At 40.9% G+C, this 27,814-nt stretch overlaps 1 protein-coding gene across 1 annotated transcript in view; it reads left to right on the top strand.

The window, feature by feature from the left end:
• dock1 (dedicator of cytokinesis 1) overlaps positions 1-27,814 on the top strand; it is a 443,854-nt gene that overhangs the window by 214,273 nt on the left and 201,767 nt on the right. The window contains exons 28-29 of the mRNA XM_055646705.1: positions 10,193-10,294; positions 13,350-13,444. Of these exons, the coding sequence (XP_055502680.1) occupies positions 10,193-10,294; positions 13,350-13,444 (197 nt within the window). The remainder of the gene's footprint in view (positions 1-10,192; positions 10,295-13,349; positions 13,445-27,814) is intronic.

Genomic DNA, 27,814 nt, shown 5'->3' with positions numbered 1-27,814 from the left:
AATGCACCAATGACCCAGAACCGAGGAAATAACATGAGCCTCAGCAAAACACTAAGCACTGAAGTACCTAACTCTGAAGGTCAGGCAGCATCTGAGGAGGGTGTAGATAGGTGACATTATGTAGCAATGTTACAAAATTTTGAGATTTAAAAAATCAAGTCTGCAATTTATCCCATCAGATAAAGCATAACAATAAGTTTAATTTGACACCTAATTCACTTTCATATCTCAAGTAATAAAAAAGTTATGGCCATTTTCATATTTGGAAATTAGCATCTTGTTCCCTATTGATTTTCTATGGACATAACAAAAAAGCTGTGATCGTGGACAGTCAAAAGCCCATAACCTTCTTAAAAATTAAGAGAACTGAATGAAATTTTCAGTTATCATAGATTGAAGCATTCTGAAACAAATATAAAATAATCTCACTTGGATGACCTGAAATTAAAGCATATAATTAGTTAGTTACCCAATTGTAGCTAATTTCAAACTTCAATTACTGAATCTAAACATCTATCCATTTCTTAATAAATGATTAACATTTTTAAATAGCCCGTGTCCAAATAATATTCACAAATAATTCACAATAAAACATGATTTTTAAATCTCATTTACATCAATTTATAGGCCAAATGGAAGGAATTTAGTGTTCATTTGCTGTAAATTAAAGTCAATTTAAATCAGCTTTCTAGTGGGTTCCTGTGAACGCGCTGGTTTAGAACGTTCACATTGCGCTGGATTTGTGCCCTCAAGTGCCCAGAAAAATACTGCGGGATATAAAGAGCCCAAAATGAACTACTCGCTATAGAAAACTTTAATACAGGGTTATATACAAGCCCCATTTAATGTAAAAATAAGGTACATACCTTTAATTGTTTGCTTTATAAAACCCTGGGGCTGCGAGAGGTTGCGGAGTGAGAGAGTGATTTTTAAACTACTATAAATATTATACAAGGCCATAAAAACTAATAATACCTTTTGCGACGGGGTCTTTCAGCGATTTTCCGTTAATGATTTACTAGACTGAACATTTTTGATTGGAACAGCCTAGTAAAAATCGCGTTTTAAACCCGCCCCCTCTAAACAGCGCCAAAATCACGCATACGGGGCTGGGACAGATGCTCAGCCACGATTCAGGTAGGTTTTGTAACATACCTACATTATGGGTCAGGTCTCTTCAGACTCTTCATGAGACTGCAGGAACTGCATTTCCTTGTACTGCATTTCCTTGTACAGGTATATCTGTAACATTAGCCTATTGATTTAAATTGACTAAGCAAGTCACGATGAAAATACATTTATTTCAGTCTTAGTGGTGATTTACGGATTGCATTTCAGAATTTTGACAGATGTTCTATTGTACGTATTGCAGAAAGTGATAACACAAATTTATAGTGTGGTAAAGAAGGCATGGCATAGAGTGACAATTATAGAGACAAAACACAGAAACATTTGAGGAAGCCTTGATCATAAATAAGTAGTATTGAGGATTGCATTGAGGAAGTCTGTGCAACCACAAAGATTAATTAATCCTGAGGTTAAGCAAGGATCATCATTTTCTAGAGTTCTTATTTTATACAATTGTAATTGTTTAAGATTTGCAGCTTGAGATGATCAATGTCATTTTATAAAATGTATTATAGCTATTATCTATCTCACATTTATTATCCAATGGTCATATCAGGCAACAGTAGCTTTTTTTGCAGAGATTAATATGCATTCATATTTATCACCAATAAATTCATTGACATCTTGATTACCTTTTATACTTTTACAAACGCTGGTGAGATTATATAGCTCCAAAAACAAATGAATTAATTGCCTCATGGAGCATTTTAATAAAAAGCCAAGAATTGTGATTGTCGGTGTAACATTAATCTCATTATCAGCTTCTTTAATTTTATATCAGAAAGCATAGAATTATTCAAACTTATTTCATAATGCAGGCTATTCAATGTAGCAGAATAGCAACAATGCTGCAAAAAATAAGATTAACTCAATAATATGTACTGATGAAATTCAATATTTGAACATTCCTTAATGATTACCAGCCATTAGAAAATTCTATCACTCTGGCTGTTGTAAAATCTGTGCGAGATGCTACACTTTTTTTGCTTTAGTTTTATCATTACAAGTGTCATTTCTATATCCTCGGCAAAAATGGGCTAAGTTGCTTAAATCTAATATTTTGTGAGTAATATGAACCGTATTTAGTTGCAGAATACTGATGAGCACATCTTCAATGTATACACTTTTTTCAGCTATGCTGTCAGGCAGTGCTAGGAAATTGAATGAGATTTTTGTTGTTGGTGCAAGATTCAAATGGATCATTATATTTGAGATAGCAATTGCTTTGTTAGATTTAAAAATGCAAATCGGGATCAAAACTTGCTGCTAGACCTTGTTGTAGATAGCAATTCTTCCATTCTTGTGTGTAATTTATACCAATGTCCAAGTTTATGTAATGTAATTTCAACTATGTTTGAGAAACAAAAATATTAAATTTAGTTTAAATCTGAGACTTCACAACTGATGAGGTACATTTGAACCATCTATCCTTTCTGAGGCACAAAAACCTGTTAGTAGGAAATGTTTTTGTGCATCTAGGGAGCCAACTAACTACTGCATGCATACAGAATAATTTTATGCTGCTTTCATACATATTTTTATATGGATAGGTACTTTCAGACCACAAGTTGATGGATGAGAGCAGCAATGTGATGTGACTGGAAATTCACATTAATGTGTTTTCTTTGGAGTGGTGACAGAATACAGTTAAATATATTTTACCTTGCTGTAATAAGACCTTGAACATATTATCTAGAACATGTTACATTTCTTAATATTTATTTTGTAGTAGTATCTGATCAAGATTTGTCCAGATTGATTAAATCATGATACTTGTCAGCGTGTTAAGTAATATTTTATTTCACCATCAGACTTCTTTAATGTCTAATGAGACCTGTTTAGAATTCATCTTTGTCTGATGTTACCTTTGTTTTGTAAATTAGCTATTTCTATGCTTTTAATTTTTTTTCGGTCATGTCCTTCAGATATGACTTAATATTTAAATATTCTGAAGCATTTAGTTACATTTTGATCTTGATTTTACAAATATCTCCAGGGTCAATGTATTTTGCTGCTGAATATCACCGCAAAACAAAAAATGATAGAAATGACTTTTCGAGATTTCAAGCGTTTCGAATATTTTGAATTTGTTTCAATACCAATTATTTAGACCTATGAACAGCTCAGCAATTTGTGGCTGGGGTTGAACATTTCTTCAGTTTCCAACTTACAGGATTCCCATACTGTAAAAAATGATTCTACTGAGCATAGGAGCTAACATTCACATACTAATCATGTATACAAGGGAACTTTACAACTGGTGGCCATGCTATTAACTATTTACGCCTTAAGTTAAGGAATTTGAGCAATGTGTCATACTACCAGACAGATAATGTAAAGACCAGTGCTAGTGTCCAGAGAAATTAGTTTAATTCCCACAATGTGTCAAAAGGAACTGCAGATGGGTTTAAATAGACACAAAAGTCCCTCAACCAGCGGGACAGCACAGGAGAGAAAGAATAGGGTTGCGTCCTCAGCCCCCTTGACGTTGTCGAGACCTTCTTCAGACTGAAGAAGGGTCCCTGTAAACGTCACCCATGACTGTGTGGCTAATGCTGCCAGCCCAATTCAATAACTCCAGCATTTTGTGTGATGACACTGTGGTAGGTTAAATGATCTCAGACAATGATGACAGGGAATAAAGGGAGGACATGGCTGATCTAGCACTCTGGTGCCAAGAACAGCCTCCTCTTGAACATCAAAAAAACGAAGGGAGCTGATCATGGACTTCAGACAGGATCACAAGTCAAATCCGAGGACGTACACTCCATTGAGTATAAATGGGGATCCTGTGGCATCATTCAGTTAAACTGCCATTATATAATGGGAGTCCACATCTCTGAGGATATGACATGACAATATCACAAATTTGGACAAGGCAGCACCGGTGAGTAAGGCAAGGCAATTATCCTTTACCACCTCAGGCAATTGAGGAAATTCATAAAAGTGTCTCCGAGGATCCTCCAGTGCTTCTACGCAGCGGCGGTGGAAAGCATCTTGTCCGGGAACATTACCATCTGGTTCGGGAATTGCTCTGCCAAGGACAAGAAGGCTCTGCAGAGAGTAGTGCGTTCGGCCGAACGAACAATGGGAACTTCACTCACCCCCCTGCAGGAACTATACAACAGGAGGTGGAACTCCAGAGCAAACAAAATCATGAGAGACCTCTTCCACCCCTGCAACGGACTGTTCCAGCCGCTACAGTCAGGCAAACGCCTCCGTTCACATGGGATCCATGATGAACGGAGAGGTTGATACAAAGTTGGCTTGGTCCCAGAGGCAATTCGGACTGGGGAACGCCTTTCTCACCAGGACTAACTGCTGGGACCTTTTTTGCTTGCTATTTATTTAAAATGTAAAAATAATGTAGGTGGTGTTATAATTTGCAGGCTACATGGAAATTGGTTGAAGTTGTTTTGTTGTTCCGCGAGGACATTGCACTTTACATTTCACTGCACATCTCGTATGTGTATTGGATTGGGAAATAAACTTGACTTAATGACTTTTGACTTGGTTTAAAGGAAAGTATACAATAAAGACTCATAGACATGGGGAAAAAAAGGCTGGACTAAAAGTCAGCGGGGGCCTACAGGCTGTATCTCTGGAGAGAAATCCAGAATAGGTGACGTTTTCCTGGAAGAACTTGGATGTCCCATGACAATACCTTTCTTCAAAGGAATGATGAAGGGTCTCGACCTGAAACGAAAACCCATTCCTTTTTTTCCACAAATGCTGCCTGTCCCACTGAACTGCCCGGTCGGATTTCATTTTGTGTGAAATCCCCACTATATGACATTGCTAGAAACTTTTCTTCATTATTTAATTGCATGGAATTTTGTTATCAAAACATTAAACTATACAACCAATCTATCTGACCAAAACATATTTGCTTCATGCGCAACCTTTAGGGAAGGAAAGGTGTAATTCAGACATGATCTAACCAAGCGTAAATCTAGAGAGTCTCACATATATGATAGTGTCCTATGAGATGACCTTGGCAGTCATTCAGTTAAACCAAGCCATTATATAATTTAACTAAACCCAGACTGATTATGTGGCATTGACAATAGCATCAAATTTGGACAAGGCAGGCACACTTGTTGATCTTGCCAAAATTATCCTTTCTGAGCTTTGCATACTTATGCTAAAATTGATAAAACTGTCTCAGGTTAGTAAAGCAATAGCTTATTCAGTAATTATCACATAATTATACCAATAGAGATACTGTCTCACAAACTTAGTTGAGTTATTTTGATGGTGTGACAAAAATGATTGATGAATGTAGGGCAGTGGATGTTGTCCACATGACCATTAGTAAACCATTGGACAAGGTCCATCATGGTAGGCTGGTCCAGAAGATTAGTTCACATGGGATCCATGATGAGTTGATAAGTTGATACAAAATTGGCTTGGTCAGAGAGGATAGTGGTGGAGAGGACTGGTGCTGTTCCATGAGGATCAGTGCTGGGACCTCTGTTGCTTGCAACTTATATAAAAATGATCTGGATAATAATGTAGGTGGTCCGATCAGTAAGTTTGCAGGCTACATGGAAATTGGTGAAGTTGAAAGGAATGTTTCTCAAAGGACACAGCAGTATACAGATCAGCTGGAAATCTGGACAGAGGAATGGCAGTTGTAGTTGGATTGGGAGAAGTGAGGTAATGCGTTTTGGAGGTCAGTTACTTTGAAAGGAAAGTATACAATAAAAGTCCTTCGCTCATTGAAAGTGGATAGAATGGGGAAAAAAAGGCACGGCATTTAATTAAAAAGTAGGTGTAGCCATGCAGGCCTATAAGATTCAGGGAGGGTGTATCGAATAATGAAGATACTAAATTATGCCCCAATCCAGCACTATACAAGTAAAATCATGTCCTGGAAGAACTTGGATGTTCCCATGACAATATCATCAAGTTCTCTTGCAGTACTCTGAAAGGTATATTACAAAGGAATGATGGCATGCATGTACCTCTATTAGAAAATCTTGATAGGGCCACAAACGTGACTGATGCCAGGAACTACCCGGTCGGATTTCAAGGTTGATGTGAAATCCCCAAAATATGGCCATTGCCACACTTTTCTCATTCATTTTCAGTTGCATAATTTTGACAAAAGAAAACTAGGAAAACAACTAAACCAGCCTTAATCTTTTCGGCCTATATGACTACTGCTCCTCTTTCTTATGTCTTTATGTTTTCTAAATAATACATTGCTTTGGGTGCAATTGTTACAATGTTACATTTACCTCATCCTCTAAGTCATGACGTCCTGATGGAACATTACCATCTGGAGATGTTGATCTGCTTCTAAAGGGCCTGTCCCACTTGGCGATTTTTTTCGGCGACTGCCGGTGTCATATCAGTGTCGCCAAAAGATTTTGAACATTTCAAAATCCAGTGGCGACAAAAAAAATGTTGCGACACTTGAAAAAACACCGCGCGTCATACGTCATCACGCCGTTAATTTTTCGGTGACCTGATACATCAGTCAATGATGCCGGCAGGCCCTTAATTCTTATGGGCCTGTCCCACTTACGCAATTTATCAGGCGACTGCCACATGGTGCAAAGCCAAGGTGATACAGACACACACCGCGATGAACAGGAAGGTTCGCGTTGTAAGTAAGACAGCTAAAGCACAGTGTACGGTAAGTCCTTAAAAGAGGGGGGGGGGGGGTGGGAGAAGGAGGGAGATGGAGAGGCGACAACTTTTAAGAAGCCAGACAACTTTTAAGAAGCCTGAGATACACGGCTGTGAAGTTCGGTGGACATGTAACATTACCGGTCGGTTATCCTTGGTTCTGAAAACTACTTCTTATGTTTTTTTTCCCAATGAGCCAATGAAATTCACCAGTCAGCACTGGCCACAACCTACAAGAATACAAGAACCTACGAGAACCTTCGACCTCCTGGCAACCAACTAGGACCCTCCTACGGCACGAGAATTCTCGCTATTCCCCATGGCGGCTTCATTCCTTTGCGCTAATTTTTCATTCCAAAATGATTGCCGCTAGTTTTCAACATGAAAACTAACAATGCCGACCAAAAAGTGAGGCAGGCCCATTAGTGTGTTTTGTTCAGGACTAATGATAAATGGGTAATATTTGCCTTGGATTATTGAATGTTTCATACATTCTATTTAGGTTTACATTTTTAACTTGAAGAGCATTGTTTCATTTGCACTGTGCATGTTTCAATATTTTACATTTAATATATTCTCATCAAATATTAGATCTTTTTTCCCCTGTTCACATTGGTTCTTTCTTTCGTTGACATATTCCATAATTCCACGTCAAAATGAATGTGAATATGTCGGAGGAATAATCTCTCCTTAAAATGAGTTGAATACTTGGGCAGTTGTTTAATGGTGATATTTTGTACTGCAAAGGAGAATCCTTTGAACATTTGAATGTTTCAGGGTTACTTAGGAAGTTTGTACGAAGTTCATTAATGTTCTAATTATATCTCAAGCTTTACATACCAGTGAATCTTGATGTGCTGATTGAAAATTTAAATTGCAAAGTAATACATGTATAAGAAATGTCAAATTTGCCGGCGCGCACAATTAAAATGGGATGGGCCAGTAAGAAACATAATCACATTCAAACTGAATGGAGTGGATTTATTGGGTTAGGTTCTATCCATTAAATGTGCAAGTTAGGTCATTTTACAGCTTCTGGTTGTTAAAAATTGACTGTTTTGAGAATCTGAATATTGAACAAAGAGATGCAGAGTCCAATCATTTCTGAAGCTAGAACTTTTTCCTTGGATAGGAGGATGTTAAAATGAGACCATATAGAGGTATATACAATTGAGAGGGGCATAGATAACATGGATACAAAAATACTGGAGAAACTCAGCGGGTGAGGCAGCATCTATGGAGCGAAGGAAATAGGCGACGTTTCGGGTTGAGACCCTTCTTCAGTGTGTTTGAGGGGGGGGGGGGGGGGGGGGGGGGGGGGGGGGGGGGGGGGATGATGCAATGGTCTTGGATGGTCATTGTCTTTTTTCCGGTTTGAGGGTGTGTAAAACCAGAGGCTATTAGTTCACAGTGAGAGAGGAAAGATTGAAAAAAGGACCTGGGGGCAATCTTTTCACACAGGAGTTGTATGTACACAGATCAAGCTGTCAGAGGAATCTGTAAAGGTGGATACAATTCCTTTGTTTAATAGAAATTTGGATAAGTACGTGGATGAAAAGGGTTTTGAGGGATAAGGGCCAAACACAGGCATAGGGATTAGTTCAAATAAACATCGTGGTTGTCATGGATGAGTTGGGCCAAATAATCTGTTTCCATGCTGTATAATCTATGGCTGTTGTTTGCAATTGGAGGTAATGGGTGTATGCAAAGTGAACAAAAGGTAAATGTTGGAAATAAAAAATAATAGAAATGCTTATGCAGTCTGTCTGGGAAGAGAAACAGTTAACATTTCAGGTCTAAAGCTATTTGTCACAATTGCAATTCTGTTCCTACTTTCTTGGTTTTACCTTGACTCTTTAATTGTTTCCCTCCCTTCTTGCTGTTTTTAATATCTTCATTGGTGTTGTTTTTTAATCCCATTTTTATTACTGAATTTAATCTCATCGTTACTCTTTTTTCGATTCCATTCCTCACTTTTCCTGTAAATCTTTTTCCCTTTCTCTTGCCTTTCCCTCATATTTGGCCATTATATTTCACTATCTATGACAATAGCGTTGCAGCACAAGAAGATATGAACATAAGTTTTGAACACTAAAAGTTCTACAGGGAGTTGGATAGAATGGTTGCTATTGAAGAAAAATCAAGAAGGCTGAAATTAAATTTGGATCCTTAATATGAGGAAGCTGGGACCCATTCATAGACATCTAAGACTACTCCAATTGGGAAACCAAAACTATGGTTTATGCTATAGTGTATCTGATATGGACCAAGCACAAGAAAGTGGGATTAGTGTAGCTGGGTCATTGTTGGCCAGTGTGGCCGAGTTGGGCCGAAGGGCCTGTTTCGACACTGTATCGCTCTATGACTATGACTCTATGAAATGATTACAAGATTAAAAATGATTGTATTTCCAACTGAGTTCTGATTGCCTGGAATTCTGACTGCTGACAGGAAATTTAGAAATGTGGCTAGGATGGGCAGAGGAGGAGGCGGCAGTAGAGCGGGGGGCAGAGAAAGTGAAGGAAGAAGCTGCAGCTGGTGAGGAGAGGGAGCCCCATGGTAACCAAGTGCGTCCTGCTGGCAGCAGCAACCTGAAGAAAGCACTGTCCCCATGCAATACAAGGCGGGCAACAACTGGATTGTGCGATAGGTGAAGAAGAGCTCTCTGGTGCACCTTGTGAGCTGGGGGTAGCATCGGATGCCGGAACTGGGGAGACCATGCAAGCCAGGGGTGGGTCGGCAGGTCCCTTCCGCTATAGCTGAAATCCGTTATAAACGGGAACCGTTAAAAAGAGGACGTACTATATTCTATACCGAATATGCTATTAATGGTAACCAATGAGTACCATTAAATACATGTGATATTTCTTCTTGCAGAAACACTGCAGAAACATGTTCTTTATTGTGATATATCTTGTTGTAATAGAACCCAACTAAAATATAAAGGATAGGTCATTTACACTTAACATTTTTTCATTTATACATTTTACTAGTTGCTTTCTCTTTAAGATAAGCCGCAATGAGTTTGTCATTTTGTAAAGTAGCTCTTGTTTTGGGGTTAGAATTGAGAACAAAAGTCCTAGTTGTGACTTAATGCATTAGGGAATCTGGCAAACCTTTCAATTTATTTCTAACTAAGTCAAATTAAATGTGTTATGAGAATATGAGCACCAGGGACTCCATGCCTCATTGAGAACACAAGATGGCTCTTGAGGTTGAATTTGCATTGCCGATTAGGCATCTGTAAAACCAAAATCACATTGTATTAATGGAGAACTTACTCAGTAGATGTAATTTAAGAGATTTTACAGAAATACTAAAAAGGATAATTCCAGGTGAAAATATTATTGATGATACATTGTATGATGTGCAGTATTGATGTTTTGCATTCAGACAATAGCAACTCTGGACCTTATTTTTATTTCAGGGGAACTTTGTTGCTTGTATGACTGCCATCCTAAGGCAGATGGAAGATTATCATTATGCCCATTTAATCACGACCTATGGGAATATGCGATCAGATGTTGTGGTAAGTGGAAATGACATCCTTCACATATTTGTTCATTTGGTTTTCGGAATCAAGATGCATGGATGACTAACAGGTGCACAGACGTATTTGAAACACATTTGTGCCAAAATGTAGTGATGAACTGTGAATGTGCTTCACATACTGGAATGCATTTCAGATTTATTATATAGAGAATATTTCCAATCTTTTGAGAACTAAGCATTGGTTCCCATAAATTGTTTCTTGATTGCTTGATTGCAGTCATCAATCATTCAGGCTTGATACACCATGCCTTTCATCATATATGGAACCTTCTCCAATTCCCTACTTTGTTTCTCTTCTAATATTTCCCTGCCCTGTGACTTTATCCTTCCCTTCCCCATTGAACTTCCCATGCAGCACTCTATCAATCTTACTGACTGCTTGATTACCACTCACTTACTGCTTAATTACTTTTATGTTGTCTCTCATCCCACTTGCCTCCCATAAGTAAAAACAGCTCAGAGGCTTCCTAACAATACCTTTCCTACCTACTTTTCACTACTGCACTTCTTACAATGCATTGGATAAAAAAGCAAAAGTTATTGTGGCTGTAACATCAATACATTGGGACAGATTCTTTTATTCTCTGGTTGATGACTCCTATGTCACTCCCATTCATTCCAGAATATGTTTGACAGTTTTGTGTTGGAAGCCCAGCTTCTGACACTTCTGTATGGCCAGTTCAACATGGAGTTTGTGTCAGCACAGGAAGCCATTTGGCTCTCAGAAGCACAAAGTCAGTCAAAAAAGCCTTGTCCTCTCAGGCTGCCGCAGTGATCAAGACCATTAAACATTCAAAAGCATTCAACAATGCTCAGGACCTAAATCAACCCATGCATTTAAAAAGGTTAAAAAACTAGTACACACATCAAAAGTCCAGTAAATTCATTGAAACTAAATTGATGTGCTTGCGCAAGTTAAACTTGGGGGGGGGGGGGGGGGTACAGATTCAGCAGACAAGTTTGCCAGTCTGAGTGCAGTGATGCTTAAGCACAATGGTGTTATCCTGTTGGACTTCATGAGGAACAGCATAAACAATCAAGCAAGCAAAGATGGGGCAGAAGAGACCACAATTGAGGCCAACATTAACACCAGAAACAAGTCTTTCTGCAAGTATACCCAGTTTAGTACAACATTAGCTCTGGTATTGAGACAGCAGGTCTGTCCCATTGTTTTATTTAATTGATATAGCCTCTAAGGTTAAATGAAAAGCATGCTCATGAAGCATGTTTTTGCTTCATAATGCTTGAAAAATGTCTCTGTTTCAAAATTAGTTGATGAAAATCTCATCTACGAAAGTGGTAGAACCTGAAGAAAAATATCGCATTGGTAGACTTGACAAAAAAATATTGATGCAGTCTGAATGATTAAGTACATCTCAGACTGCACAATACAATTTCAGCTCAGTGAAAATAGTGGGCAAATATATCAAATAGTCTTAGTCTAGCACAAGGTCAAATCTAAAAAAAAATATACCAAAAAAAAACTGTAGATTATTTTTTTATTGTAAAGATATGAAAAATTCCCTTGAACTTTGAATTGTTGCAACTTCGTTTAGTGGAAAAAATGCTATTAAAATGTGACCTGAGCATTTTGATCAGTGAATCATCCTAACAGCTAGACTGCAATGGTAAGATGATACAATCTTGTTTGAAAATAGAATCTATTCTGTAGCAAAATAACTTGTTAACATGAAGAAAATTAATTGCAAAAAGTAATAGAAATAACAGCAATTCAAAAATTCCTTCTCTATTACACTGAAGTACCAGTCTCTGTAGTTTCCAGAGTAAGAATTGAGTAAACAGTCATCTCAAAGGAGAGAGTGTTATCTATGAGCCATAACTCATGCCATCCTCGATTCAGAAGTGAGGCATCTTCCGTATGATGCATGCCGGACTTATCTGCAGAGTACTACAGGTATTAATAAAGACCCCATAGTACATCGGGTAGATCATTATTGAATACACAGTTAAAACAAATGTGTTTTAGCTCCATATAGCAAAACCTCATTACAACAGAGCATTGGGGGGGGGGGGAGAATGGTGTCCATTATTGCCGATAGTCTGCTATTACCTCGTAAGGTATTATTGTATGTAGTTGAAACAAAGAAATACATAAGTTGGTTTATGCACAAAAAGACACATGGTGCTGGAGTAACTCAGCAGGACAGTCAGCATCTCTGGAGAATATGAGTAGGTGACGTTGGGACCCTTCTTCAGACTGATTGAGTCTGCTGAGTTACTCTAGGACATTGTGTCATTTCATCTTAAAGATAGGCGCCGATACCACTGGTCTGCACCAGCGAGCCCTTCTTCACAGGTTGATGCTGTTGTTGCGGCTCACATTGTAGCCCCCAATAGGATGGGCTTTCTTCAGGCCGCCTCAATCAACAGGACGCCCTCTGTCACCGTGGGGTTACCCTCTTCTCACCTGTCCTTTGTCCGCTCCCCCGCTGCCTCCTCCCCTTTTACCACCGCAATCATCGATATCTTCCCTGTTGGACTATGTCGGTGAATTCAGAGCAGAAGGAGGCGGAGACGGTGGAGGGGGAGAGAAGCCAAGTGGATAGAGCATTGGGAGTACAAGGAGGATGCGGTGGAGAAGAGAGCGGCAGAGTAGACAAAACAACGGGAGAATGTGGAGGAGGAGAAAGGCCAGGTGGCCAAAGCGATGGCCAACAGAAAGATGAGGTAGCTGGTCAGAGGGGAGGGAGCCTGGCGTCAGCTGGTCCGTCCACTAACCAAAATCAGTTATAAAGGGGTCAATTGAAATGAGGGTTTACTGTATTCTAATAATGCAATTAACTGCTTGATGCAAATTGTTATGAACATTTTAAATGGATTTTTCAATAACATTGGGATATTTAAAACGGATTTTTCAATAATTGAAATGAAGGTGGAAGATTAAACAAAATTCATTTAAAATTTAAAATTTATTACAAGGAAAAAAATAGTTTTATGTGAAATTTGCTATAATCCACCTTATGATATGTAATTGTTCTTTGTAAAACTTTAGCAATTGTGGTCTGTTTCAGGACTTCCTGATGGAGACATTCATCATGTTCAAAGATCTCATTGGAAAGAATGTCTATCTTGCTGACTGGGTTATAATGAACATGATGCAGAATAAGTAAGTATTAACAGAGCTACTGATTTTATTGAGATATGTCTACGTTTGATTGAAAATTGTGCTTTTACTAAAATAGCAAATTGGTTTAACATATCAGAATCTAGTTTGATATAGGATTTATAGCAGATCATTTTGGAAATACAAGATTTCAAGCAAAAAATCCGAGTTTGGTATCCTTTGAGTTTCTGTCTGTAAAGAGAAACAGTTAACAGTCCAGGTTAATGATCTTTCATCAGAATCAGAAAGAGTTAGAAATAAACCATGTTTTAAGTTACAGAGAAAGTGGAGAGGGGAAGAGAGAACAAGAAGAAAAGTCTTGTGATAAATGGAAACCTAGGCACAAATATTAAGTTGTTCAATTACTCTATCGAAAGAAAAAAGAGATCAAAATCAAATTGAAGAACGAGGGTGCGATAGCTGAACTTGATGGAATATATGCATTTTAACATTTGTTTGGGTTTATATTCAAACTAAAATATTGAGGAGGATTTTTCCATGTTAAATGAAGATTTTTTTAAACCACAAGAAGACCTTCCACATAACCAGGAATCTTTGAACCTGAACCACTATTCATCAAGATCACGGCTGACCTTCTCGCTCAGTGGAATTACCTGCATTATCATCACATTGCTTGCTCCAGAAATTGATCATATCTCTGTTTTGAATGTAATCAACGACTGAGCCTTCACAGTGAAGATATTCTCATTTCAGTTCTAAATGGAGAGAGAAGCAGTTAATATTTCAGATTCATGACCTTTAATCAGACTAGAAACAGTTAGAAAACAGGAATGTTTTAAGTTACAGAGAAGCGGGTGGGATAGACAGACCAAAAGGAATCTCCATGATGTGTGTCAAACAAAAGATGATGCAATCGGCTGTGGTGAAAGCAGTCTTAATAGCAGATGAAATGTTTGTAGGACATATAGTTAGAAAGGGATGAATGAACATAAAATACACTGTAGGTAATGGAAATGTAAAATAAAGCATAATTCTGGTAATATCTGGTCAGGCAGTATCCATGGAGACATAGAAGATGGGTGAACATTACAGGTTGATGACCTTTCATCAGAAATGGACATTGTATGAGGCCCAAGGTATCTCCTGTGGTTGAATAGGAAGAGTAGTGGGTGCTGGACAAGGACAGATAAGTATACCAAATAATCGCAGAAGGATTGGCCTCTTTGAAATGCTGAAAGGTAGGAGAAAGAATTGGATGTGGCAGGTGGAAGTCACAGTCGATGATCAGTTAACTGGAGGCTGGTGGAAAATATGCTAAGAGCAAAAATTGGACTGATGGAATAGGCATAATTGAGAGTCATGTCAACTATCATGGCGGGGAAGCTTTGCATATTGGAAGCATTACTATCATCAGATACAAAAGAACTGGAGGAATTGGGAGGATAGCATGGAGTCATTACAGAAAGCAGTGTAGGAGGAAATAAAGATAAAATGGTTATGTGCAAGTCTGTGCATTTGGATATTTCCAGAATTAACGTTTAAATTTCTAGCAGCTGCAATTTCTGCATTTCATTATTCCAGGACTTTATTCTTCACTCCCCTCATTCATCATCTTCTATTTGCATTTTCTCCAGACAATCTTCAAGTAATAAGCCTTCAACAAACTCTCTCAATTTGCAACTCCACCAAATCACAGAAACTTTCTGTGTTCTCACTATCGCTGTACATTCTCTATAATTTTAAACAATAATGTATGAGCTTTTCTTATTTTTGACAGAGAGCCATCAACCTAAAATAAAGAGTTTGCAGATGCTGGAATCTTGAGCAATAAACAAACTGCTACAGGAACTCAAGGAGTCAGGTAGTTTCTGTGGAGGAAATGGACAGACAGTATTTCAGATTAGGACTTACAGTATTTAGACTGATGGAGAAGAGATGAGAACGCTGGTAGAAAGAGGTAACGGGAAGGGCTGTGGCACAAACAGGCAAGTGATTAGCAGATCCAGATGAGGGGTTGATTAGCAGATGAGACAGGTGGGGGGAAGAGAGGGGCAGAGAGAGTAATTAAGGCTGAAGGTGGAGAAACAAAAAGGATGAAAATGCTGGAATATAATGCCCCTGTCCCACATAGGAAACCTGAACGGAAACCTCTGGTGACCATGCGCCCCACCCGAGATTTCCATGAGGTTCCCGGAGGTTTAGGCCACTCTCCCTAATGGTCGAAAGTGGGTTCCGCATGGTCGAGGCTTTTTCTATGTTCCTTCGATTATTTCAACAAAATCAAATCCGGCCTCGACTAAAAATAGGTTCCCGTATGGTCGAAGCCAGTGGAGCAGGGTCGTTATTTACTTACAGGCAATCTCCTTCGCTGACCGGCCATTTTGATTGGCTCATTGGAGTTTTCAGGACCTAGAAGATCTGTCGGAAGGTAAAATGCCCGCTAAACTTTATTAATCTTCTTAAAACTGTCTCTACTCCTTCTCCCCCTCCCTTCTCTCTCCCCTTCTCCCCCCTTCTCTATCCCCTTCTTTCTCTCCTTCTCTCTCCCTTCTCTCTCCCCTTCTCTCTCTCCCCCCTTCTCTCTCTCTCTCTCTCCCCTTCTCTCCCCCCCTCCCGCTCTCTCTAAAGGCCTTTTCGTACTCTGTGTCAGCCGTTTACCTTCCTCTTCATCGCGCAGACAGTGCTCCTCTGCTGTCCCTGGCCCCCACCTTCGCGATGTGTGTGTGTGTGTGTGTGTGTGTGTGTGTGTGTGTGTGTGTGTGTGTGTGTGTGTGTGTGTGTGTGTGTGTGTGTGTGTGTGTGTGTGTGTGTGTGTGTGTGTGTGTGTGTGTGTGTGTGTGTGTGTGTGTGTGTGTGTGTGTGTGTGTGTGTGTGTGTGTGTGTGTGTGTGTGTGTGTGTGTCGGTCGGTAGCGAAGATCCAGTAGGATCTTTGGTCGGTAGATGCAGCTCACGCTTCGGCTTTCCAGGCGAGTGACTGAAACCTTTGGCGACTCATGGAAACCTTGGGTGGGGCACAAGGTCACCAGAGATTTCCGTTCAGGTTTCCTAAGTGGGACAGGGGCATAAGAAAGGAAGTTGAGGAGCGAAAATTGGAAGAGGGGCTGATGCGTAGAAGGGAATGTGGTGTGGGGAGAACCTGTGGCAGGGTGGTCTGGGAGTTGAGCGAATGTAAGAGGTGGAGAAGGGGAAAAGGACTGGGTACTTAGTACGGAGAGAGTAGAAAGAAATGTGTACGCAGGTGGGGAGAGAGAATGTTGTGTAGACGAGGGGGGTTGGGGGGGGTGTAACTAAAATTGGAGAATTAAGTGTTCAGGTTGTATGAGTTGTAGGCCACCCATATGGAAAAGGAGGTGCTGTTCTTCTAGTTTGCGTCTGGTCTCATTCCTGTAGTGGAGTGAAGGATAGCGAGGACAGACTGGTAGTATGGGAATAGGAAGGATAATTAAAATGACTAGAAACGGAGATCTCCAGCTGGTGTTGTGTTCAGACTACCAGTGTTTGGTAAAACTAAAATGATTTTCTCTCTCCACTGCGACTTTCAGACTTACTGACTGTTCCAGCATTTGCTAATTTTGTTTTGCAGAAGTACATCATCTACAGTTTGTTCATGATTCCCAGTATTCTGTGTTTTAGACTCGCCTGTCTTTTACAGATTTCACTCGTCACCTTCTCACACCTCCTCCAGATATATCTTCCATTATTCAGTAGCTTGTATTACCGTCGTTTATCAGACACAGCCTCACTTGTGCTGTTCCACCGCATCCCCTGTTATCATTCCTCTTTCTCGGTAACTTGAAATTTGTTTACGTTTCAATTTTACCATTTCTGATGTAGGTCATTGAACTGAAATGGTAATCGTTTTTCTCTCTGCATAGATTTAACTTGATGTACTGAATATTTATACAATTTTCATTCTTTTTTATTTCACATTTCCAGCATCTAAAATGTATTGCATTTGGATTATTATAATGGATACTTCATTGTTTTTTCTGCGACTTTACTCATGAAATGCATCAAATTATTGCCAATTTAACTACCTTCATAGTAGGTTCATGAATGCTATAAACATCATATCATATCTATCTATATATATATATAAAACTCTCGTCCCATCCGACCGCCTGCCGTCCGGCGCCCTTCCCTGCCTTTCGATTCGTTCCCGCCGTGCGATGTCACAATGCCCGATGCTCGCAGACGTCCAATCGCGATGCCCGACGCTCGCAGACGTCCAATCGGAATGGATCCATTTGCATGTATGGCTTCCGGCCGCGTTTCTTCCTTTGATTCCCTGCAACTCCGAAACCAGACGCAGAATCGCCGACATCTTTTCCATTTCGGTAGAGATTTTGCTTTTCTTTCTAAGTATCCGCTCCTCATTACATTTTGTCGTGTTTAAGTACACGATTTTAATTAAATTCTTCCCCACCCCCCAACCCCAATATTTCAAAAATAAACTGGCATCTCACCCATAGAAGCAGCACCAGCCCCAGCCCCTGATGAACGTTCCATTGTGTGATGTCACAATGCCCAATGTTCACATATGTCCAATCGGAATGGATTCATTTACATATGCCTTTGCGGGAGCCCCAGCACCTGGTCAACATTCCATTGTGTGATGTTACAATGCCCAATGCTCAAAGGCATTGTTGCCATAGAGGGAGTACAGAGAAGGTTCACCAGACTGATTCCTGGGATGTCAGGACTTGCATATGAAGAAAGACTGGATAGACTCGGCTTGTACTCGCTAGATTTTAGAAGATTGAGGGTGTATCTTATAGAAACTTACAAAATTCTTAAGGGGTTGGACAGGCTAGATGCAGGAAGATTGTTCCAGATGTTGGGGAAGTCCAGAACAAGGGGTCACAGTTTAAGGATAAGGGGTAAATCTTTTAGGACCGAGATGAGAAAAAAAAATTCACACAGAGCGTGGTGAATCTCTGGAATTCACTGGCACAGAAGGTAGCTGAGGCCAGTTCATTGGCTATATTTAAGAGGGAGTTAGATATGGCCCTTGTGGCTAAAGGGATCAGGGGGTATGGAGAGAAGGCATGTACAGGATACTGAGTTGGATGATCAGCCATGATCATATTGAATGGTGGTTCAAGCTCGAAGGGCCGATTGGCCTAATCCTGCACTTAATTTCTATGTTTCCCTCTCCTCACCCCTCTCCCTCTCTCCCCACCCCCTTCCCTCTCTACCACCACCTCCTTCCCCCACCCCTCTGTCCCTCTTCCCACCACTCCCCCTACCCCTCCCTACTCTTCCACTTCTATCCCCTTACCCCACCCTCTCCCCCCCCCACCCCTCTCCCTTCCCTCTTCTCTCTCCTCCCCCCTTCCCCTACCCCTCTGTCGCTCTTCCACCACTCCCCCCGTCCCTCTTCCACCACTCCCGCCCCCCTCTACCCCTCCCTCCCCACTCTTCCACCTCTCTCCCCCTTCTCTCCTCCCCCTCCATCTCCTCACCCCTCTCCCTCTCCCATCCCTCTCTCCCCCACCCCCCTTCCCTCTCTACCCCACCCCGTTCCCTCTCTCCCCCCCGCCCCCTTCCCCCCCCTATCCCTGTTCCATCACTCCCCCTACCCCCCTCTCCTCCTCCCTCCCCACTCTTCCACTTCTCTCCCCCCTTCCCCTCCACTCTCCCTCCCCACTCTTTCCACTCTCTACCCTCTACCCCCCCCTCTCCTCCTCCCCTCCTCCCCCCCCATCCCTCTCTCCCCACACATCTTTCTCACCCGCCTACCCCACTCTCCTTTCCCTCCCAAATCGATCCCCGTTTCCTCCTCCTCCTCTCCCCTCCCTCCCCTCCCTCCCTCTCTTCTTCTCACCCCCCCCCCCCGCAAAAACACCATTGGGGAAACAGACCCAACTTGCACTTGGTCTAGTTATCTATTAAAACTCTGTGTGTGTGTGTGTGTGTGTGTTATTTTGCATGTGAAACGTATCTCCTCGAAAACCAGACGCAAAAACACGGAGATTTTTACCATTAAGTTCAGAAATCCACTCCTTGGTCAATTATTTCCCCAGATTTTGAATAAAATTGATCACAAAACTCAATTTTTTAAATTTAAACGGCGCTCAGCAGCTGCGGACGTCACAATGCCCACATTCCAACCAATCCAGGCCCACTTGCTTCCAGGCGCCGTCGCCCCGCTGCTATGGATTAAAGCCCCGCGCCCAGCACAATTACGCTCGTGCCACGCCCCCCGCAGCTGGACTACCCCATCCGCCCCCACCCTCCAACCCCCCCCCCCCCGTTCTCAAAATGCTTTGCAGACCCGGAGGTCACAGCCGGCATGAACATGGCGGCGGCAGTTATTGTCGCGTGGGGCAATACTCCCTCTTGGAAACCTGAAATTCCTCCGTTGATCGCAGGGACACGGGGATCGCAGGGTCACGCGAGAGCTGCCGAGGCTCTCCACGTCGCCCAAGGTCGGCCCAGTCAGAGCTGCCCGCTCATCAAGTTCAATGGTCCGCCCTCTCCCTCTCTCCTCCCCCCCTCCTCCCCGGTGTGTGTGGTTGGGTGTGTGCGCGTTTGTCCCTCTCTCTCTTCCTCTCTCTCTCTTCTCCCTCTCCCACTCCCTCTCTCTCTCTCCTCCTCCTCTCTCTCCCTCTTCATCCCACAGTCTCTCCTCACCCCCCTCTCTCTCCTCTCTCTCCTCGTCTCTCAGGTCCTCTCGCCTCTCTCTCTCCTCTCCTCTCCCTCTCTCTCCTCTCTCTCAGATCCACAAAGAGACAGGGGTCATCTCTCTCCTCCCTCCCTCTCTCCCCCTCTCTACCACTTCTCTCTCCCTCTCTCTGCCTCGCTCCCTCGCTCTCCTCGTCTCTCTCCCTCTCCCCTTCTCTTTCTCTCTCCCTCCTCTGTCTCTCTCTCTCTCTCCCCTCTCTCCACCCCTCTCTCTCTCCTCCCCTCTCTCTCTCCTCATCCTCTCTCTCCTCTCTCCCTCTCCCCCTCTCCCCTCTCTCTTCCCTCCTCCTCCTCCTCCCTCTCTCTCCCCTCCCCTCTCCCTCCCTCTCTCTACTCTCCCCCCCACCCTCCTCCCCTCCTCCCCCCCTCCTCTGTCCCTCCCCCCCCTCCTCCCTTCCTCCTCCCCTCCCCTGCCTCAACCCCCTCTCTCTCCCTTCCCCCCCCCTCTCTCTCTCCCCCCTCCCCCTCCTCCTCTCTCCCCCTCTCTCTCTCTATCACATTCTCTCTATCACTGTCTCTCTCTCTCCCTCCCTCTCCCTCCCCCCTCTTCTCTCTCTGTCCTCCCACTCCCTCTCTCCCCATTCACTCTCTGCCCTCCCACTCCTCCTACCCCCCCCCCCCCCCCCCTCTCTAGACGCACCTGCGAGTTGGGGCTCTGCGACAGTAGATAGTGCGATTATGGGGTAAAAGGAGCAAATTAATAATATTAATATATTAACAAGGGGGTAGTTAGCGTGTGTGCCGCGTGGTAGTTAGTGTGTGTGTGGGGGTGGTTAATGTGTGTGACGACGCATCCCCCCCCCCCTCAACCGCACGATGGGGGAACAGACCCAACGGGTCTGCACTTGTTCTAGTATTTATTAAAACTCTGTGTGTGTGTGTGTGTGTGTGTGTGTGTGTGTAGATGTGTGTGTTATTTTGCATGTGAAACGTATCTCCTCGAAAACCAGACGCAAAAACGCAGAGATTTTTACAATTTCGGTTGGGATTTAATTTATGAGTTCAGAAATCCACTCCTCTCTAGATTTCGTCAATTATTTTCCCAGATTTTGAATAAAATTGTTCACAAAACATCAAAAATGTTAAAAAATCAAACTGCTGCATGAGCCACAGTACCACCTCACAGATGTCCAATCACAATGGATCTCATTTACATATGCCATCATAATGGGACAGGTGAGGGAGATTGGAACCTTCACGTGGTCCCACTAAAATCAAACTGCTGCATGAGTCACAGCGCCATCTCACAGATATCACAAAGAGACAGGGGTGGGAGATCTCTCCCCTTCCTCCCTCCCTTCCACCCCTGTGCCTTTCCCCCACTCCCCCATTTTCTCTCTCTCCCCCCCTTCCTCTCTCCCTCCCCTTTCTCTCTCTATCCCCTTCTCTCTCTCTCCCTCCTCTCTCGCCCCCTCCACTCTCTCCCTCTCCTCTCTGTTCCCCTCCACTCTGTCCACCTCTCCCCTCCCCTCTCTCTCTCCCCCCCCCTCCCCCCTCCCCCCTCCTCCCCTCTTCTCCCATCTCCCCGCCTTCCCCTCTTCTCTCCCCCTCCCTTTACCCCACCCTCTCTACCCCCCACCCACCCTTACCCCCTCTATCACCCCCTTCCCCTACTGTCTCCCCTTCACCATCCCTGCTCTTCTCCCCTCCCTTGAGAAAAATCTTTCACAGTGTAATTTACCACTTTCCCTGGAATGAATCTAGATCTTACTGCTATTGCTGTTAATGTGGCTACACTTTTGCATATTGAATTCATAAAAGGTAAAATATTAATTGAAGTAGTTCTCTGCCCTGGATTATGCTGAGTGGCCTCCGTGCCCTATTTGCTACTTGGATATTAAATTATCCAGAAAATATCTGATGCGTATGCATTGATACAAACTTCCTGAAAGAAAATAGCCTGGGCAAATTCAGCCACGACTTTTAGTTAAATGTCTCGTGCACAAAAACTTCTGAGAATTCCGTTGACAGACTGTAAATCCATGTCCGGATATTTTTCAAAAGTGTCGTGTTTTTCCAGTGTTTCTGTATGCCTCTGACTATTAGTATTCTCCTGTGGTAAATCTCCAGTGCTGGAAGAAGCTTCCAAACGATTTCCCTTATTTGCCTCTCAAATATAAAATCAATCATCTAGTTAAATTGTATTTATGTAAAATACTTGGAATTGGAACTAAAAAAAATAGAGCAGTTATAATGTTCCATTTATGAAGCAACGTTAACAAAGCAAAACCTTTCAAGACATTGTCATAAAGATGGGCAACATAAAATAATGCTGACTCAGTGAAGTCAGTGGTGATCACAGCTCGGTCAAAGAGGTAAGCAGTTCCTTAAAAAGGAAAGAAAGTTAAAAGGAAAAAAAGGAGGAGTGGGATCCTTTTAGGCTGGAAACCCCTTAATCCAGGACAAACAGACTCAGGAATAGTTGCTTTCCGAGAATTATAACTACTATAAATTCAAATTCACACATGCACTGACTACACCGCCCAACACGGACTTCCATCTGTATATATGTATATATGTATGTAGCGCCGCAGAATTTGTGCACCTATTCCCCCCCCCCCCCCCCCATCTCCCTTCTGTTTTTTGTTTTTTCTGTTTCTTGTTTTTTGTGCTAAATTGTATGTATGCACTGAGTATGAGCAGCTTTCAGTTTCACTGTATATGTATAGTGACAATAAATGGCATATCTATATCTAATAAATAACATGGCCAGTGCCAAAAAGCTGCTTTCGCCAATTGCCCATTTCCCACAAGACATAGCAGCAAATTTTCTTGCCAGATAACATCTTTCAAAAGTAGAAAAAACAGAAAATAGCAAAAAAGATTATTAGGGAGTGAGAAAGAGGCAAAAAAAGAGGAGACTGAATTTGAAATTGCAATAAACGTTAACAAGTAAGAGATCACTTTTGTCAATTCACGTGGTATTATTACAGAAAAATCTCTGGTATTTGTGTGCATGAAAGCTTAGAAAAAGGTAAGCGAGTAGTTTAACAGAAGTGTAGCTAACTAAAATGAATGGGCTCCCTAACTGTCATGTTTAGGAAATTATAATTTATGTGAGGATTATGTAGCAATGTTACAAAATTTTGAGATTTAAAAAATCAAGTCTGCAATTTATCCCATCAGACAAAGCATAACAATAAGTTTAATTTGACACCTAATTCACTTTCATATCTCAAGTAATAAAAAAGTTATGGCCATTTTCATACTCAGAAATTAGCATCTTGTTCCCTATTGATTTTCTATGGACATAACAAAAAAGCTGTGATCGTGGACAGTCAAAAGCCCATAACCTTCTTAAAAATTAAGAGAACTTAATGAAATTTTCAGTTATCATAGATTGAAGCATTCTGAAACAAATATAAAATAATCTTACTTGGATGACCTGAAATTAAAGCATATAATTAGTTAGTTACCCAATTGTAGCTAATTTCAAACTTCAATTACTAGATCTAAACATCTATCCATTTCTTAATAAATGATTAACATTTTTAAATAGCCCAAGTGTCCAAATAATATTCACCAATAATTCACAATAATACATGATTTTTAAATCTCATTTACATCAATTTATAGGCCAAATGGAAGGAATTTAGTGTTCAATTGCTGTAAATTAAAGTCAATTTAAATCGTCTTTCTAGTGGGTTCCTGTGAACGCGCTGGTTTAGAACGTTCACATTGCGCTGGATTTGTGCCCTCAAATGCCCAGAAAAATACTGCGGGATATAAAGAGCCCAAAATGAACTACTCGCTATAGAAAACTTTAATGACAGGGTTATATACAAGCCCCATTTAATGTAAAAATAAGGTACATACCTTTAATTGTTTGCTTTATAAAACCCTGGGGCTGCAAGAGGTTGCGAGTTTAGAGAGTGATTTTTAAACTACTATAAATATTATACAAGGCCATAAAAACTAATAATACCTTTTGCGACGGGGTCTTTCAGCGATTTTCCGTTAATGATTTACTAGGCTGAACATTTTCGATTGGAACAGCCTAGTAAAAATCGCGTTTTAAACCCGCCCCCTCTAAACAGCGCCAAAATCGCGCACACAGGGTAGGGCAGATGCTCAGCCACGATTCAGGTAGGGTTTGTAACATACCTAGATTATGTAAAAGATAGAAAGTAATAGGTTTCAATATTTTGCAAGTAAACGCTACATGCAGGGGAATTTGTTTCACTAAAATGTTAGTTATTAGATATAAGAGATACTCGCTGTTGCTAAAGTTCCCAAATAATATATATTTTTCCTTAGGCTTATTCTACTGATGCTAGTTTATTTTATTATTATTTACATTTTGAAACATAGGTGTTACAGGCAAGGCCACAATTGCCCTCAAAATGATACAGTGCAGTCCTTCTAGTGGTGTTCAGCAGCCTTTGCTATTTGGCAGATAAAGCATTAAAAAAAATATGAAATAAGAATACTGAATTATAATAAAATAATAGACATGTTAAAGTATATATTTTGTATATCTACAAAACACTTGATGTGGCAGTATGGTATTTATCCAACTGCATCTGACAATTAGTTCATGAATGGGGAATACATATTACTGTTTAATATTTCAGTCTTCACAGTAAGCTAGTATTTTATTGATTGTGGCATTAGCATTAAATCAGCTAGAATCAGTCATGCCATACAGAAATAGGCCCTTCAGCCCAACTCATCCATGCTGATTCCCAATCTAAGCTTGTCCCATTTGCCCGGATCTGGCCCATTTCTCTATGAATCTTTCCTATCCATGTACCTGTCCAAGTGTCTTTTAAATGCTATTATAGTATCTCCCTCAACTACCTTCTCTGGGAGCTCTTTCCATATACCCACTGCCCTCTGAGTGAAACAGTTGTCCCTCAGGTTTGTATTAAATTTTGTCCCCCTCATCTTAAACCTGTATCCTCTTGTCTTTGATTCCCTTTCCTGAGGTAATAGACTCTGGATTCACTCTATTCTCATGATTTTCTAGACCTTTATCAGATCACCTCTCCGACTACTGCGCTCCAAGGAATAAAGTCCTGACCTGCCCAACCACTGCCCATACTCATCCCCTCAAGTCCTGGCAATATTGTCATGAATCTTCTCTACACTCTTTCCAGCTTAATGGCATACTTTATAGCAGGGTGACCAAACCGGAGCACTGTACTCCAAGTGTGGCCTCACCAACATCTTCTACAACTGCAACGTAACATCCCGTAACATTCTATACTCAGTATCCTGACTCATGGCCAACATGCCAAAATCCTTCTTGACCACCCTATGCACCTGTGACACTGCTTTGAGGGAATTATTTATCTGTGCTCCTAGATCCCTCTACAACGCTCACTAGGCCCTGCCATACACTGTTGTCTTGCCCTGAGTTTTCCCTTCTCAAAAAGCAACACCTTGCATTTACGTACATTAAACTCCATTCGCCATTCTCCAGCACACGACCATCTGATCAAGAACTTGCTGCAATTTTCGACAAATATATATTGCTAAATGTACTGTTTTGTAGAGTCATGAAAATGATACTGTGTTGTAATTGGTGAATGGCAAGTTGAGGTGGCAAGGTCAACGTGATATTGTCATAAGATGGTTGCCTTTTGAAAACACAAAGTTGAATTCCTTGGTGAAGAACCTGGACAGGTAGATTTTGAGCGAATCAGGTCTTTGAAAGGGATTAATATGTTGGTTTTACATCAAATATTGAACTAACTGGCATTTTTAATGCACGTTACAGTTTAATGTACCCCTGTTCTGTTTTTGATCTTGCATATCACAAGCCTTTCTCTGTCTAACATCACATCTGTCATGTTGTTCCCAAGAGCTGCATCTGTGAATTAATTTTTAACACAACAGCTGCTCTGTTCATAAGCTTTGCACACATGAAACCCATTCCAAAAGATTGCTGCATATTTGTTTCATCAGATTTGCTAGTCCATCACAAAAGAACCCTTTTAGCTGATTTCAAGAGGTTTCCTTGATACTGTGCATAACGGGCTCAATTCTGGTGTTGGAACAATATTGCTAAATTTTGAAATATGTACTCTATGCTCTAAAAATAAGACAGAAGCTAAAACACTTAAATTTATACCATGCTCTAATTTATCTTAACTTTGTCTAAAGATATGTCATGTTAGAGTTCAGTCACTATTATAGATGAAGAACATTTTTCTATTGTTTATCCTGTTAGCAGCCATGAGGCAGTATCCTTATTTAGTAGAAATAGTGTATGTTTTTCACTTAAAAACTCAGCTTTATGAAGTAAATGTCTAAAAATAACATATTAACATATTACAAGCATGACTAACTGTCAAACTCAATGGCCTAAATCTGTTCTTGCACACTTTCTCCTCTTTAAGCAGTCAGGCAAAACAGTTTTGGTCACCAAAGGAAGCTGTGGAGAACAGAGTTTTAACTCAAGTTATAACCATTGTAACTTAACTGACAATGCTATGAGGCTATTACAGGATCATGTTCTGATACCATAAAATAAATTATTTCCTAATTCTGGAAGGTGAAGTACATCACATTTAAAATACATCAGTCACATAAATCAAGACCTCAGCAATATTACTTTGTTGCAATAGACCTATGGAAGGATATTTTGGAAGTTATTGGAATATATCAATCTCAAGTGAATGTGGTGTGAAAGAAAGGAGATCTAATTTGGCTCCACTGAGCAACGATTTGTATCCATCAAGAGTTTTCATTATGGCTTGTTGATTGATTTGTTCTATTTTGTCTTTAGACTATCAGTATTCTATTTTTTTTTTATGCCTTGGGGAGAAAAGTTAGAGAACCTTGTATCAGCTGTTGTTTAGAAAAGTAAGAGATAGTTTTATTGCAGCAGTTAAGGCCCTGGAGGTTCTGGAAAGGGTTGATGCAGAGAAGATCTTTATTTTGTGGGAGAAGCACTGTTTACTAAGGATCACTGTTTGAAAAGAAAGGTCTGCCTATATATGATAGGGATGTGCCAATTGAGAGTCTTTGGAGCCCTTTTTCTCAAAAAGTGGTTGAAACAGGCTTTCAATATTTTTAAAATAGACATAGACAGACCTTCTTAAGAATGTTGATAGTAAATTCATGGGCTAAGTGGCAATATGGAAAAGTTACTGTCAAATTAGTCTTTATATATTTTTGAATGGCAAAATATTGCAAAGTTTGGCAATCATTTAAATTCCTAATTTGAAAGTTCGGAAGTAAAATTAAGGTTTACCAGTAATAATTAGTAAACCTAACTAATCTCTGAAATGGTCAAGCAAGCTACTTGGTCCAAAGAGAAATTAAGAACGGGAACAATTGCTGGCATAACTACCAACAGCTACAACCTACTTTAAAAAAATAATTCTTGCCATTGTTGTAGTCTCCACTAGACTGAGGAAAATAATCAAGATGCTGTCTGTGAATTGTTTTGTTGCTTTATCTGTTGCTGCCTGCACTCTTTTCCCTGCACCATCAACCCGTTGCTGTTTAATCTCTCTTATCTTCCTTCCCGTCTCAAATATTTTCTTTGTTTTGGTCACAGACCTCTCCCTTCATTCTATCCTCAGCGACCCTCCAATGTTCTCTGCATCTTAAAGTGGAAGCTAAAGCTGTAGAACTGCTCAGTAGATCAGGAGATTTCTGCAGGAAATGGAGAATAATATTAACACATTGTGCCAATGACATACAGTGCCCTCCATAATGTTTGGGACAAAGACCTATCATTTATTTATTTGCCTCTGTACTCCACAATTTGA

This window comes from Leucoraja erinacea, chromosome 15, assembly GCF_028641065.1.
Source record: "Leucoraja erinacea ecotype New England chromosome 15, Leri_hhj_1, whole genome shotgun sequence".
In the NCBI taxonomy this organism is placed as follows: Eukaryota; Metazoa; Chordata; class Chondrichthyes; order Rajiformes; family Rajidae; genus Leucoraja; species Leucoraja erinaceus.
The sequence above is the reverse complement of the archived record's forward strand: the minus strand, read 5'-3'. Positions and strand labels throughout refer to the sequence as shown.